The sequence below is a fragment of the Galendromus occidentalis genome, unplaced genomic scaffold (assembly GCF_000255335.2).
Source record: "Galendromus occidentalis unplaced genomic scaffold, Mocc_1.1 scf7180000077438, whole genome shotgun sequence".
Lineage (NCBI taxonomy): Eukaryota > Metazoa > Arthropoda > Arachnida > Mesostigmata > Phytoseiidae > Galendromus > Galendromus occidentalis.
The window spans coordinates 60,527-77,001 of record NW_003805426.1 but is presented as its reverse complement, the minus strand read 5'-3'; the positions used below and the strand labels follow the sequence as shown (position 1 = coordinate 77,001).

The following is a 16,475-nucleotide window of genomic DNA, read 5'->3' as shown; positions in this document are numbered from 1 at the left end:
GTTTCCACCGCGGCTCTTCTGAGGAGCTGCCGACCAACTTCCTTGGTTTCCAGCGAAGCTCTTCTGAGGACCCGCCGACCATCCTCCGCCTTGAGGGCCTCCGAGGCTTTTCTGAGGACCGGCAGACCAACCGCCCTGACTTCCTCCGTGGCCTCTCTTGTTGCCCGCGGACCAACCTCCCTGGTTCCCACCGAGGTTTTTCTGAGGAGCAGCAGACCAACTTCCCTGGTTTCCAGCGAAGCTCTTCTGCGGACCAGCGGACCATCCCCCCGGGTTTCCTCCATGACTTTTCTGAGGAGCAGCAGTCCAGCTCCCTTGGTTCCCGGCGAAGCTTTTTTCAGGACCAGCAGACCATCCTCCCTGATTACCACTGAAGCTTTTCTCGGGAGCGGCCGACCATCCACCTTGGTTCCCGGAGAATCCGCCGCCATGGATCATTGCACCGGCGTTGAAGTTCCCATCGTTGGGCCCGTACGCGTTCTTGGCTCTCTTGGGTTTACCCCCGCCCACTCCTCCTTGAGACCACGAGCCGCCCTGGTTTCCACCTGAGGAGGGAAACTAACGTCAGACTCTGGGAAGCTAAAGCGGGAACGAGTCATGAACATTTTGCTGAGCAGCGAAAATGTAAATGCAAGTTTCCCGACATACCCGACAACTGTTGCCACCCTTGATTCGGGGAACTATCATCCCAACCGCCATAGCCACCGCCATAGTTACCGCCTCCGGAGTTCGACCAGCCTGACCAGGAGTTAGTTCACGGACGTTATTGACAAACAAACGGTAACTCATACGAAAGTCTACTAGGGTTCCAGGTTAGTCACAGACACTACGTCGACCGATTCCCATTACCGAAGTGCAACGCAAACTTCGGCTTATGGTTAAGGGGGGATGCAACGAAGAAACGAACGGTAGCATTATTTTGGGGCTTCCCCGAAAAATAAATCAACCACAAAATCGAGGGGGCCTTGAGCGGATTAATGAAATTACAAACATACGAAAGGTAAACTCCACGGTTTAGTTTAACATACCCTTGTCAGCGGGAGCGTCATCCCAACCGCCCGAAGGGTTGTTAGATTCGGCGTTAGACCAGCCTTGGTTATTCGCATTGTTATCCCATCCGTCGTTACCTCCTCCATGACCTCCATGGCTTCCTTGATCTCCCTTGTCAGCCGGCCAGACGCTGGTCTTCTTACTATAGTAGGTCGTTTTTGCGATTCCCGGTCCCGCTCCACCACCACCTTGACTCCAGCCCTGGTTTCCACTCTGGTGACCTGCTCCCTGATGGCCCCCCTGGCTCCAGCCACCTCCACCGCCGCCACCCCCTCCTCCTCCACCCTGGGACCAGCCCTGGTTTCCTCCCTGAGACCAACCCTGGTTACCGCCATGGCTCCCCCCCTGATCCCAGCCTTGCGAAGCTGGACTGTTATCCCAACCACCTGAAATTCAAAATGGTTCCATCCATTTACATAAGGGCACATGAAGCAATAAGTGCCGCTTTCTAATAAAAGAACAATGATGTCATTGTGGAGCGTGATTCATCCAGAATAAAAGAAAAGCGTAATAGACGAAAGGAATACTGGGAGGGAAAAACAGAAAGGACTTACCGTCGTGCAAACCGCTCTGACTTTCGGCGACGAGAAGTTCGGACTTCTTGGCAGTGGACTTCGCGGCGACCGCAGTTTTCACATCCTTCTTGGAATCTTTCTTCGTTTCCTTAGTTGCCAACACTTCTACATGGAGCGTGGACGCTGCTAGCAAGAGACAGATCACCGTCTGAAATCACAAGGATGAAGAACATTTGATTAGTTTTTCAAGAACTCCCCTATGGAGCGGCGCACGCACGGCTCTCATTCAGCGAAGTATCGCGATCAATAGCCGACTCGTTAACGGAGAGGTTCTAATGAACGCCGTCGTGTGGCAACCCTCGTGCTCTGAACACTGGTTTGTCATTTACCAACGGCTAGGCCAAATTGAAGCAGACTGAAAGTTTCTAAAGCTATTCATGGAGCCTTTACGGCACTTTCATCTGCCCCGGCTCGGCGCTCTTTGTTTTGGTTCGGGGCCGCGTGAGATTTGTGCCCGCTGCCGTGATCCGCCGACAATGTGTCAGCGCTGTCCAACGGTTTAGTCAGTCCGCAACTCCGTCCCTCGTTCTGTCAGTCCGGCCCTTCGTCTGTCAGTACCGTGCTACTCTCAAAACTGTTGTCATATTGTTATACGACAAGCGGCTTTAACAACTTTCGGTGAAACTCTTGCCTTACACAAATGCTCCAGCGTATTCACTCCGTCCGAATTCCGGACCACAACGACAGCATCAGTTAGTAGTACAAGAGAAACGCGGCGCGAAATAATGGACGTCCGCGAATAACGAACCGCTCTATTGTGATTCTCGACAGCTTGAGAACTTCTCGGATCTGAGGAAAGCAGCATTGTTGATCAGAATCTCCGAAATATCGTAAACTATGTGCGATACGCCGGTCGATGCACGAGTCGGGATTTCCACTGCCCGAATCCAGCGAGCCCTGAGGAGCGCCGGCGACAAACATTCCAGTGGAATCTTCGTCTCGAAGTTGTGGAGCGTTCATGAGCGAGACTTCGATTAAGACCTCCAAATTTTCCAACGAAATTATGAACTCGTCATACATGACCGAATAAACGTGGCAAGTACCGGAGGTCGATCTCCCCGAACCCGCGAACCTAGGCAAGAGATGGGCCATCGAGCAAGACGGGAAGGATCGGAAGAAATGCAAGCTCAAATTCAGGCAAAACGCGAACGTCTTGCCGCACGACCAGCCCAAGTATAGAGCGGACATGTCAGAGCTTTCCACAGTCGAGAGCACCGGTCGGAAATTCCATGGACGACGCTCTTAGGAGCGTGGCGCGCACCAGAGCAGGGATGCGCCTTCCACGGACTGCATCTCCTCTTGAGCTCTCAAGAGGGACCTGGACACTGACACGGGGCAGGAGTACACGCGGAGAATTCACAAGTTTAAACGCACAGTTCGAAGCTCGTGTGGAACACAATTACATCCATCGTCGGGCGGCAGAACATTGGAAGAACAAAGGGTCCGCGGCCGACCTCCCTAATCCGAGATCCTTCGGACGGACTCGACCGACGCAGCCGTCCTCATACCTGTCTCAGGAAGACTTTCATTTTTGTTGTAATCCAAGCTAAGTTTCGGTTTGGATGCCCGTTCCCCTTTGCCCCCGGACGGTTATATAGCGCGCGGTGACCCGCGAAAGCTGCAATCCCTCGCCGTCGCGAGCGGATGTTTCTGCCGCAGCTCACATGGTCAAGTTCAGACGCGGCAGCAGAAGATGCCACCAGAAGCCCGCCTGCCATTCTAACATAGAGAGAACGTCCGCCTCCATTGAACATCATCATCATCATCATCAAACAGTAATCAAATTCGCTGCCGGGGAGTCTCAATCTACCTGTGAGGTACATTGCCCGGAGAAGAGAAAACAGCCCCAGCCCACCAGCGACAAGGTCGTCTCTTCCGCCAAGGCTCAAACGTTTCTTATTGAAGTTCGAATTAGCGGAAGAGAATCTGCACGGACTCCGGGGGCAGGCCGCGGACGCGATATCAATCAGGGGGCTGCGTGAAGGGCGAGTATATGTCTTTAGGTGGATGCCTTCAAGTCCAGTTGCTAGCCATCGGATTACATTGGCTCTATGCCAGTGATCTGTCTGTGATCGTTCAAGCAGTGAATGAGAGGACGTTCCGGGAGTCGCAGGCGGAATCGTTGAGGATCAGCCGGTTCCAAAGAAATCGGGGGAGTTCCCTTATACCCTGGCATCTCAGAGAATTTAATTCTCGAGTCAAGCTCTCTCCGGATCATTCGATTCAATAATTCTTGCAATCTCTATCCGATCGATCTACTCACGATTTTTCGTGACTCCCAAGACTAACTCTATCATTCCATCCCGGCTAGATAGAGTCGGACTCCGAGTTTCGGTCGTCGGTCGATTTAAGCCCCCCCCCCCTCGCTTGTCCCGCTCTCCCCCTCAACGCTCTGGCTCCCGTAAGCAACAATTACAAACAATTATCACGGCGGGGCTTCAGAACGATCTACAAGCTTTCCCCACTTCCTCGACTTCGATTTCCTTACCTCGAACGCTTGTCGTGCAGAGAACTCACAAGAGGCCTCCAATCAGCTATTCGGGAAACTATGGCTGTCGAAGGACACGACGGTGAGCGCAAAGGATGCGGTCGAACCCACCTAAGATTTCTTCTGACCGTTCGCTCTTCCGCATAACCGGCGAATGAGGTGGACGAGTGAGTGCTCATTCTGGAGTTGCTCATCGACGAGAAAATAGCTCGGAACCTTGCTGAAGCGATGATCACGTCCTAGAATCAATCGGGACACACTAGACGGAGACCAAAAAAGTTTTCGTCAAAGACAATCCTTGCTCGTTAATACATAGATGACGATCAGCAGGCTGATCGTCGGTTTTCGCCCACGGCTCGTCTGCACACGTCGTTAGACGGTTCTCTGGGGAAAAAAACTTCTGTTTGAGTGCCCTGTTCGAGGAATGAGCCCATTCATTCCTGCTGCAGCTGCTCGTCTTGTGATGATTGTTCAGGAACGGCTTTGTCACAGCCTAGCCGTGACAGGATACATTTTCAACAGACAATTCCTGGGAACATAGGGTGGGTGGATGAGCACTCGTCGTGCTGTAACAAGAATCAATCCATATTGGAGAAGAAGAAGGCCCTCGCAACCAGAATACCTATGCTGTAATTTGAGCTTTCACGCTTTTGATAAGCATGATGGATCGTGTTTAACTTCAGGAAGACAAGCTCAAGATCTATTCATGAGATCCCCCCGGCTGCTTAGAGAGGACGAATGGATTTCATGTAGCTTGTCGAGTGAAAACCTGTGATTCAGACAAAGACTAAGCAAGTTCATGATTCCAGACAATGCAAGCATGAGGAACTGCGACTGAGAATTCTGGTTCGTCTCGATTCAAGCTATCCGTCTCAAACGGATCGCGAGCGATTTGTACGGATCAGAGAATGGACTTGGGGAGTGCATTTTTAATGGAACGGTTTTGCTAGGTCTGGCGAGAGAATGCTTTCCAAGACAATACTCAAGTCTTTACTACCATTAGTGAGCGTAATTCATCGAGTGAGTCGAGGAAAAAATCTGTCATTCAACTCCGGCGCCAAGCAACGTCTACTATCAACCCCACTCTTCACAAGGCATCTAAGCCTTCTAGAATAAGAAGGTGACAGCACCGCGAAGGGGGAGTTTTGCGCCAATTATTCTTACAGAACGAACAGAGCATCGCTGCGAGAATTCGCAGAAAATCCTCCGATGCTCCGGAGGAAGATGACCACCGGGGTTGCCTTAATGAACCCCCCAAGTGATTTTTTTGAGCGAAACAGCCAACTCATCGAATCGCTGCATCCAGCCAACCTTCGACGGATAACTCAGGAGCAGGAGACAAAGATTGCGTTGTTGTACGATTCACCGTCTAAGGAAGGTTGCGAAGATTGCCTGAGAATAATTCGAAGAACATTTTTTCACCGCTAGAAAAGGATAGCATAAAAATCATATCAGCTCGGGTCGATTATGTCAGGTTGTTTTGATGAGACTCCGCTATTGTCAGCACGGACTATCGCCCACTGAGCGGCAGGGTCTACGAAGGACGCGTATGGAAGTTGCGGACCCAGGTGAAATTCTGGCCTAAAACGTCTTGACGAAGTCCCAGTATTAACGAAGTCTGTTCCTAGCCTCTGAAAAAATCCTCAACCCGCTAGAAAGTGCTCTTACTTACAAAGGATACATACGATGGAATATTCCTAGACACCAGGTATTCCCTCCCACCAAAAGGGACCCGTCCATCACATTCCTAGGGGTGCTCACTCATTCCTCATGGAATTCAAAAGCTGTCCGTATACTGGAGACAGGGGCGTAGATAGGATCTTTTTCGGGGAGGGGGCAGCTGTCAGCCCTTGGGGGGGAGGAGGGGGGGCTGAATGATGATGATCCCCATAGAGCTCCAGGTACAGAGGCGATGTTTTGGGTCACGAATTCGTTCGAGCTCGCGACGCAGGTGCTACTGTGCAATCGCAATCGGCTGGCGAGGAGACAATTTTTCACGGCTGCGACTACTTCTGTCGTCGTTGCAGTCGCGATTCGGTAGCGGTTCTGAATCCTTGAGAGCGAACGGAAGCCTCCGCTTTTTCTCGTTGCAAGCGGAGAAATCGAGCGTAACGGAAAAAATTATTGAGGTAATAACTGTTATGTACCGTTGCGATTCCAAGCTGGGAGTTGGTCACGACTCACATCCATCCCGGCGCAAGCTGCGACCGCGGTGAACCAAGGGCGGTGATGATACCGGCGTCATTGGCCATCGACGGTAGTACTCCCGATCATCCATCTATTTCTCTGATATGTTGTATGTACACGCTTTGATTTTGATCGTTTTGCAGGGTCCCGCTTCTGAGCGGGGTACTGCGACCCGCAGAACTGGACCGATTTATCGTCGTCGGATCTCTAACACCTCGTGTGTTTAACGGACTTGGAATTTGATGACCAACTACACGCGAACTAAATTATCCTTGTGCTATCATTTACGACCGATATCCCAGGAGTAATGTGTAAACAGGCGGCAAGCGATGCCTGAACGTGAATATTGTGTTATCGTCTTCACTTCAGTAGATCGGCGACTGGTCGACGCGTCGGCTGCTCGGTGCTCCGTCCGCGAATCCGACGGGGGATCAGCGGGTTTGAGCCGTTGGCAGAGTATCTGGCCAACCTTCGGGCTCCACTCATCAACCAGGCAATTCGTTACAGACTAGTGTCTTGAGCGGTCGCTGATTGTGGTCAGCGAAGCTGAATGACGTTGAGAAAAAGGGAGGCAGACGAATCGGGCACCAGAACCACGGGTGGTGGTGAACCGGGCGACCAAACAAACTCAACATGTCGAATGTCGAGCGCCCTTCTCCGGTAAAGGCAAAACAGCCGCAATAACGAAATTCTTCTATAGAATGACATGACGATAAGTTTTATCGTCTCTCTGAATGACCGAGCTGTCTTGACGCGTAGCACTATTTAAGTCGGAAAAGAAGAGATGAAATGTCCCTCAGTTACCGCATAGTTGCCTTCCATTCTGGTCGCTGTTGTCGAATCGTCTTCTGAGAGTTTCACACCGAATGTCCACGCTGCGGCTACGAATATAGAAACTCGGTTCCTTTCGATTTAGAGCATCGAAGAATTGAGAAAGAAAAAGAAAATCTCGAACATTTCGCGGGAATTTGTTTGGGCTGGAGACAGTCCCCCAAACGGAGGGACGCCGGCACCGGTACTTCTGAACTTCGAAAAAATCTATTCCTCGATTTCCATAGCTGAGGCTTTCTCTGACAGTCGGTTCACCTCGAGTCCCCAGCATCCATGACTCTGGTCGAGGGGAGCAAGGGAGACTCCATTAGACTCATTCGGCCGTGAAAAGGGTATCCGGAAATCTTGAAGCTCTGTATGGAGATCCTCGTCTATTTGGTTCTGCAGTAGGGATTCCTTGCCAGCCGTCGGAAACAAATATATCTGTGATATTTTTGCTGAACGCAAGTTCGGAGTTTCTGATGAAGTACTCACCCTTGAGAGTTCCTCGGGTCCGGCCAAGGAAATCGGTGAGCTAACACAAATTAGACATAATTTTTCTGCGGATGGAGCGGCGATCGTTTGATAAAAAGAACGACTTTCGTTGTAAAACTATTTTTCAGCGGGGGAATCTGTCCGTTTGATCCCACGTCTCTTTCGCTAAATATTCAAAAGATCAATTACTCAGATCATAAATCAATCAGCACTAGCTCGGGGCTACCCCAGAAGATGAATTGCTGTTCCGACGACTCGATGTTGCAGCCGGTACTCTACCTGGGGAAACGCTCTTCTTCTCTTTTCTGGAGCCTGTCAAAATTGCTCACTCAGTCTTTCTCCGTGTGTTTTCTCGGATCTTTAATGCATTTCCGCTATTCCAGCGAATCAAAACACGCTCCCGAATAATTAATCTCGCTCCTCTTCTAAAGCAATCTTCCTGGTTCCTCTCTCTCCCTTCCGCAGGAAAAGCCACTTTCTCTCTTGCTCCGCCAGCAGCTTCAGTCAGTCGAATTATTCTCAGATTTCGATTATTGCTCATCTCTGTCAAGGATGGAGCTCGGTCGGCGTTGTCGTCGTCATTTTCATTTCCAAGGGGCAATTCCTGCTCTTGAGCGCCTCTTCTCCCACAGTGCTCTTGCGACGTCAAAGCAATCGAACAAGGTCCAAATAGTAGTCTTCAGAATTGACTTTTCACCCCGCTTTTTGCGGCACGCGCTGCCGTTGTAGGATCGATGTCCCCGCCGTCGTCGCTGTGGCAACTCGAGCCGGTGCTGGAATTTCGTCGTCTTCTCTGTTCATTCTTATTATATTCTAATGAAGGATCCTCGAAAGGAGGAAAAACCCTGTATCCGGGCGCCTACTTGGTGCTGAAGTTCAACTGAGTCTCCAAAGAGGAAGTTTTTGCTTTTCTTGTCCACGCTGATTGCTGCAGGCAACGAATGAGGCGGTCCAACACAATACGCAACGTCGATAATAGGAAATAAGTCGATATACTCTATGATGGTCAAGTGTTCCAACAAATACTTCGTCACCTAACCGACGTGTCCCCATACGGTCCGGGTTCGCTTCTTTCGCTCCGGCCTCGGCAATGAGAGCCTCGGATCTTTCCTTTGTTCGGGGTCTCTGGTCGTAGCGAGGCAGCGTGTATTATACTTCGAAGCTCAGGTGATTTGGATGTTTAGGTATCCTGGACATTCAGGTCATCTATTTTCTGTCCCTAAATCGATCGTTCAGTATCCGACAAATGTCGTTGCATTCACGATCGCCGTCGCCCAGCGTGAAGCCCTTATTCTCTCCTTTTCATCCCTCCGATAACAGCTCCGAAAATCGATCCGAGATGGTGCCTGATCAGTGCGATTTACGCGAGCAGATATCCGCGTCCATGGAGGAAGAACACTGCGAATAGAAAACCGGACCAATTTGCAGACCCGGGTATTTGTATTGACGATTTCAAGCTTCCCCTTCTTGAGGACTCACTCTCCATACCGCTCTTGTCTTCCCTGTTCTTGTTTTTTGAAAACGAAAATTAAGCAGCCAGACGCCTAGAACGGCTTATTGCTCAAGCGAACGACAGTAGTCGAAACTGCTTAAAGCTTATGCGCTCAATGCTCCGGTGGCTCGGTCGGAAATATGCGACGGCGGAGAAATTGCCTTGCGGACAGAGATCGGAAGTTTTGCAATGGGATGACACTCGATTGAAACACAGCTTATCTTTTCAACCACATGCTCATGCTCAGCCCATGAGCGAACAGCGTTTTTTGACGGCAATCAGCTGGTTTCAGATTTTCCGATGATTTAGATGCTTATTCTGAGTAGATTATACCCTTTGTTTCTATAATTATCTCCCAGAACTCCCGACAGATACAATTTACGGGTCGCATATGTCATCCGTGTTACATTTGTTGTTTCCGATGTGGCCGAACAATTCGACTTGAACGCAAGAATTTAAATCGAAGGCAACACGGTCTGTTTTCCGACGGCTAATTAGAACCGAAAGGTTCCCGCGTTATATATGCCGGTGGCGATGGTGCTGGCCGCCACCATTGAGATCTTCTGTCGAGGGAATGATAGGTGTTCTCAGAGCAAAGGAAACAACAACAAAGGCTCCCTTCTGAACCATATTTCGCAATAATGAGCATTCGACCTGATGAGAAAGTCACGGTGACGCGACGACACCATCGGAACGTCTCCAATCGGCATCGCTTCCGTCTCTTCGGTCATTTCCGGGAAGGATGGTATTTCCAATTCCCGAGACCACGCGCTTGGTCCACATTTCGAATTCGATCCGAAACTGAACACCCACGCTTTTGTCGGAAGCTGTTCCCTGCAAAAGACTTTCGCGCTCGAAGCGCGCGATATTCGGGGGACAAGACCTGCATTTTGAGCGATGGCGCGCTCTTTGTGTAGACCGAAGCGAACTTGTTGAAGTGTTTGCCTAGAATTTTCAGTAACGTTGTCAGGAAGACGAGGGCCAAGGTTGGAAGAACAGAAGATCCCACCGAGATACCATAGAGAAACAAAAGCATCCGACTCTCTCAGCGAAGCTCTGCCTCGTTCCAAAACTCACAGCGAGAAGCTTGTCGACGAATTTACATAGATAACTTCGATTGAGCGTTCCGCTTCCCGACCTGGATCCCGACCTCGACTCACACTTAACCAGTTCCTGTAGTCTTCGCTCGCGGATGCATAAGCCGTGCGTCCGGTAGCCGGGACACGCACGGGACAGTTCGTCCGAACTTGTCTCCTTCCGAAATCATCAGAAAAGATCTTTCCCCGCACCGGTCCGCTAGGGCCGAGCGACAGTCACGGATACCGCGATTTCTCCTCTATCGGTCACTTGATTGGGCGGTAGAGAGAGTGCTCTGTGAAATTATCAACCCTTACGCGACCAGTGAATTCTCGAGTGACCCGACGGCTGACCGAAGAGCCGCACCGTCGATTCGTTGGTCGAATCCGATGGTGGATGTGCATTTTGTCAATCCGAAGTGAAGCTTTGATTGAGAAATCGAGTTGACCCTACTTCATCATTCGACTGATGCGAGTGGTGATGATGATGACCATCGCAGATCACTTTGTTCCGCACGAATCCATGGTAGGCGCGCCTCGCTCAGATTCGGACAGCATCAAGGCCGACAAGACATGGGCGAAGACGGAACGCGGGCTTATCGAGTCGAAAACGCCGGACACTCATGTCGGACTAAAAAATGGGAACTTCAATATCCTGTGAGAATATCGCTCCCCGATTACTTCTGATATACGGTGAAGCGGCTGATCGAATGATAATGAGGAGTACAGCCGATATTATGCCGAGGGTTCCCCACGGAAACCCCGATTACTCCGACCGTTCCAATCCTTCAGGGAGGAACTTTAATGGTTTATTTGGATCTGACGGTATCATAACGTGTACCCATCAACCTTTCGATTCAGGCGCGAGTTGGCTCAGTGGATCCAGTGGTTCCACGCTCCCATTTTTCGAGGAGGCGCTTCGTTGACTCCACGGCAGCGTTCAAAGTTCAGAACTGGAGCCGCAGCACGACTTGGCTGTACAATGACGCGTCGTACGCGTGCGCGCTCCCCTCAGTCGATCTGTATCATCACCGGAGCCCAGCTGCTGGAATTCACGATGGTACCCTTCAAGCACAGGAAAATCCGAGGTCGAAGAATGCCCTCGACTTTGGGAGCTCAGGATCTCATTCAGATGACATGGTCATCGGTAGTTTCCCTCATCGTTGTCTTCCTCATCATCGCTGTCATTCTTTCTCCCGAAAATGTTATAGCTATCTTGAATGGCTCCGACATAAAATGCATTCTCTTGGAGTGGCCCCAGAAAGGGAGCAAAGCTTCAAAACGTTCTATTTCAGTCAGCTGATGGGCGCAATTCCAGTGGGAACAAACTTGGAACAATCATCTGTCTTGCCATTTGTTGATCTCACAACATGGGCATCAGAATATATATATTCAATTCTTCAAGAGGACTCAAACTGTGATGCCGCCAACCCGGGCTCGTAGCATTCTCATCGCCAGAAGCGAGCCCTCTTTTTCCATAACAGGACTGTCAAGATGGACAGTGCCGAAGGTTTTTCTGAAAATTGGCTGGAACTATACGACCACCGTTGCTCGGAGCAACCTTGCTCTCGATCATGCTTACAAAGTGGCCAGTTTTTCTTCTTTTCTTTTCGGCATGATTGATCACATTGTTATCTTCAGTGCGTTTGCGTACGATACTTTCTCGAGCGCGTCCCCATCCAACTCTGGGCTTCGCGAGATTATATCGCCACGCCGTTACTCTTTTTTCCCGAAGATTAGACCAAAGGCCATCGCGGAAGACCAGAGGTATTCATGACCGATTTTAGCGCAGAGATCCTGCATCGATACCCATCTCAAGCCATCTGCCGCTCGTGCAGTTCCGATTGAGCACTCGAAGGGGTTCTCGAATGCTTCTAAATCACAGATTTTTTTCCTCATCATTCAATGTCGATCGATCGGAGTCGATGCGAACCGTCGGCTGCGACGTGATGGCACAGAGAAGCAGCACCTGGAAAAAAGAATTGCTGTGGTGAATTACAGGTGACCCTCGATTTCGCATGAGCGTAGACGAAGGTGGCGATGACATCATGAATATCGAAGATCCTAACAAAGTCCGGCTCTTGTGTGCACTTCGATCGCACAAGACAAGGTTCGGAGTCTCGACTGAGGATCTATCGCTCGGCTCAACAGAGTCGCCGGAGTGGCTGTCATGAAAAATGAAGGCAAGGACTCTATATGTTCCGTACACTGAACCCAGAGTTGGGCTGGGATAGCTTCAGAAAAGCATCCATCAATCAAAAGTCCTCCAAGCCTATCTTCAGAACGAAGATCGACGCATATAATTTCCCGTGAGAATGCCACACGGTGCGATGTTGCGTTCGTTCGATCGTCTGATCCGTCATCGGACGGACCGACAGGCCCGTCGGCTCGCGAGTCCAATTAATGATGGATATGGAGATGGCCTTCTTTGCTCAATCTTTTCCCTTCAAATCAAAGCTACCTGTATGCGAACACAATATTCTGGTCAGACTTCCACTGAAACCGTAACAAGATTGTTTGCTGGCTTTCGCTGCACTTGTTTCGCCCGTGCGTCGGTCCTTCCGAACATTCTCCGTCCCTATCGCTCAGAAGCTGTTTGCGCTGCGACGTACGAGGGAATTGCCTTTCCGCTATGATTACGAGAAAGGTCAACCACAAGATGGGAAGCGTAAAAGAATCGTATCGTATTAAGGTTCGCTTTGTGGAACATTCCCTGTTTGCATCTCTCCTCGCGTGAGCATACCCACACATTTTCCGGCAGAAAACACAAGTCAAGCGCAAAAATACGAATTGATGAAATCAGGTAGACATGGAAGCATCAATCAGGATAGAAGGTAATTATTAAGCGCTCCAATAATTAATTGCAGCCAGCCAAATCGCGTACGGAGCCAGATTCCTAAGCGATGGTAGAGGTCAGCTTTTTGTGAACAGTGAAAAAAGGTGACGTGGGTCTTATATCGTCTGACGGGATGCGATGAATGATGTTCCTGTGAATCGATGCACAAAATGTTGGTTTCGCAAACAAATCATATTTCTGTAGCGGAGAAACGCGTTCCGCTCGATCGTTCGTTTTTCTTCTTTTCGACTGCCATATGGGCATCGAACATATATAAATATTGTTTCAGTGGAAAGGTTCCGAACTGTTTTTCGTCCGCGGGCTCTCGATGCCGAATCCGGACACTGAAGTGATATTTACGAGAAGTCATCGTTGTCCTTGTGCACACATATGATAATAATTGACCCCCTATCTTTTTTCCATCATGAGCACCAGTGTTGCCTGAGCCACTAAGTTTCGTTTGAGGTCGGCCAACTACGCAGAATTGTCTTCTATGCATGGAACAAGAGCCGGAATATGACCGGCGCCGTCACAGACTTTCGGATTACCTTTATATCGTCGGAATTCTGTTGTTATTGAGAAAACCAAGTCGGATATTCGCCGGATATGCGGATCCTTATCTGTGCTGACCTAAATGTCCCCTTTGAGTTGTGGTCAAGGCGCTCGAACTCGCAGGAACTTTGAGCCTCAAAATGCTAGAACTCGATGAGCGTTCCGGGACAAACCCATGCTTTCTGTCGCTCGAGCGACGGACAACAAAGCAAGATGGTGTATATATGTTCCTCGGAAGGAGACCGTACGCCCCGAAACTGTTATCGATCCGAAGGGCACTCCAATCGACCGCGTTCCTCCGACTAGGGAGCTAATCCCGCCTCGAGTTTCCTGTGAGCTGCCACTTCCGATACCACTGAGGAGGCGGCATCCATTGCACGCGTTCAGATGAGGGTGCGTTGAGCATTTCATGAAGTTTGTGGTCTAGGCATGAGACCCAATACGTCGTATCAAGCTCGATCGATGAGCCAGTGTATTGTTCGCTTGTTCCCCAGGCGCGATCAATTTCCTGAGCTTCACTGTCGGAGTCTGGCAAGTCCAAAGAACAGTGTCTCCTCGAGCGATCATCTCATGGAACAGAGGATAATGTTTCGGTCTGTCTGAAAGATCGGCCCTCTAGATCGCAGCGAGGCTCGCGCGGGCCGATTATCACTCCTGACTTAGACAGAGAGAGGAACTTCATTGGAGGATCATTCGGCGGGAAACTGTATCAGATTTCTCTTCAAGACAGAATATTCTATGAGGAAACGATTTCGTGCCTCCTTCCGAAGCTTGCTTGCAAAGAGCTATCGAGTTCAGCGTGGTATTGAGGATTTTCGCCGCGGAATTCTTCTATCGGTGTCGTATTAATGTATAGTTATGAACATTTGTCGAAATAATATCTTGCCATCAATCGGCTTTTGAACAGCCTTCGACAGCGGACCGGACGAAAGTCATGGCGGCCAAACTCACAAGGGGGAAAGAGGACTATGAATTTTCACAATTGATAGCGAAGCAGGAAATCTATCGGAAAGATGACACCTCCCGCAAGTAGGAAATGACGCTCCCTTTCGTCCTGTATTTTGCAGCTGTACCTCTGATTCGTCTCGTTCTCTTTTTCCCTATTTCCACCGTTCTCCAATGCCTCCGGGATACCTCTTGAAACGAGCGTTGAGAACAGCTGATCGGAGATACATACCTTGCATTCGGGCGTCGAGTTGAAGAAGATGAGAATGTGCTTGCTCTCGTGATCTTGAATGAATTTTCCTTCCTCATTAATCCTGGATTCCCTCTCGTGAGCTAATGATGTCATTGTTCCGAGAGGAGGTAGGGAGGTCTCGTTTACTGGATAATTTAACTCATCCTTGCCTCAGACACATATTCAATGAAAATGATGATGTTCCTCTCGCCGTCCAAGCGCGCAGTATCTTCGCCGTGAGGGCTGTTGCTGTCACTGATGTCCCACTCCCCAAAGACTTCGATACTTCGGTAATGTCGCTCGGGATAGAATCCACGAGACCAGTTTAAATAAGGCGGCATTCCTATGAGCGATGGGTAGCGCGTCTTTCCTGATCGAATGGGACAATCCGATGCAACGGAAGAACATGAACTCAGCGCCTAGAGAAGCGCCCGCACAACTCTTAGTCAGTGATGGCTTCGAAATCTCTTCGGTTCGATCCGAAGATTTGATCCGACAGCGAGTCCGAGCGTCAAGGATTTCGCTAGAATATTTGCGGGCGCGATTCAAATTTTTCAGAATGCAGAAAGCTCGGAGTAGCCATTCAACAGGATACTTTCCTCCGTGAGGGTATGTAGTTAGATGTAGATGGTTGAACTGACTGGGAATGCTTCCGATGGTACAGACTATGGACAGTAGATTTTCAGGAGTTGTTGATCTCCCCTACATATCTCGCGCACACGCTTCCACAAACATATACATATCTCGACTAATCATGAGTTGCATGATGAGGGATCCGTCAACGGCCTACGCGGTTCTGCTGTCGTTACCGGCTGGGCAGAGGATGCGAGAAAGCTCATGCGAGATGTTACAGCTTTACTGTGCACACTTGCCATATATCATCGCATGATCGGTATTCACCCCCTGCCCGCGCGGGCATTTTTCTTGTCCGCGGGGCTGGCGTTCAGTCGAAGAGCTCATTTCAAAATTATTGTGTTACAGATGATCGTGATGAAACATACTAAATTACTACTCACCACGCGGCATTGTGAGAGCTACCAGCAACGAAGCGTCTCAGAGCTTCCGAGTAATACGACGGGATCGCTCGTTGCGTAAGCGGTCAATCAAAATAACTCGGTCACCCTGACTCTGAAAGTCAGCCTACATCCTACCCTGCATGAGAAATGACCTCACTCTGTCACCAGGAGACGTGGCTTCAGGGGACTTTTCCTGCAATGATGAAAAATAACACTCAGATCGATGAGGTTCCCCCCCGTTTTTCTTCTTGGTTCCCTGTATTCAAGGAATAGAAGAAAACTTGCGAAGAACTCATGCCGTCTGAAGAAAAGCGCGAATATCGTGTCTGACCCGTATTCTGATGAAGAGTACTCTCTCGTTACTCAACGTTATCGGATGAGCGCGCAGCGTCCCGAATCCTGATAGAGGAATCTGGGCTTTTTGCGCACCTTCCGACGAAAATTAAAGCGCGCCTTTGAACTTCACGAGTCACTAGTCTTGTCCTCCTCTGATGATCTTCTGATATCAGCCCGAGGCTCCAATGATCGCGCGTGATGACAGAAATTCTCGCTGCTTTGACCCAGGGGGAGAAAGTCCTGGACGGAGCCCCATGAGCTCCTCGAACAGAAAAGTCTAGCCCTGAATTATGGGCCCGTCGAAAATTCCATCGCATCGCGGAGACCGAAGCCCGCCGAGTCGATGGGGCGATGCTCGAAGGCTTGTTCGTGAACTATTGGAGCG

At 49.9% G+C, this 16,475-nt stretch overlaps 1 protein-coding gene across 1 annotated transcript in view; it reads right to left on the bottom strand.

Annotated features, from left to right (window-relative positions):
- LOC108864218 (uncharacterized transmembrane protein DDB_G0289901-like) overlaps positions 1-14,852 on the bottom strand; it is a 16,848-nt gene extending 1,996 nt beyond the window's left edge. The window contains 6 exon segments of the mRNA XM_029111387.1: positions 3-545; positions 649-738; positions 1,029-1,238; positions 1,320-1,436; positions 1,605-1,773; positions 14,739-14,852. Coding sequence (XP_028967220.1) covers positions 3-545; positions 649-738; positions 1,029-1,238; positions 1,320-1,436; positions 1,605-1,773; positions 14,739-14,852 — 1,243 coding nt within the window.
- Positions 14,853-16,475: the final 1,623 nt, after the last annotated feature.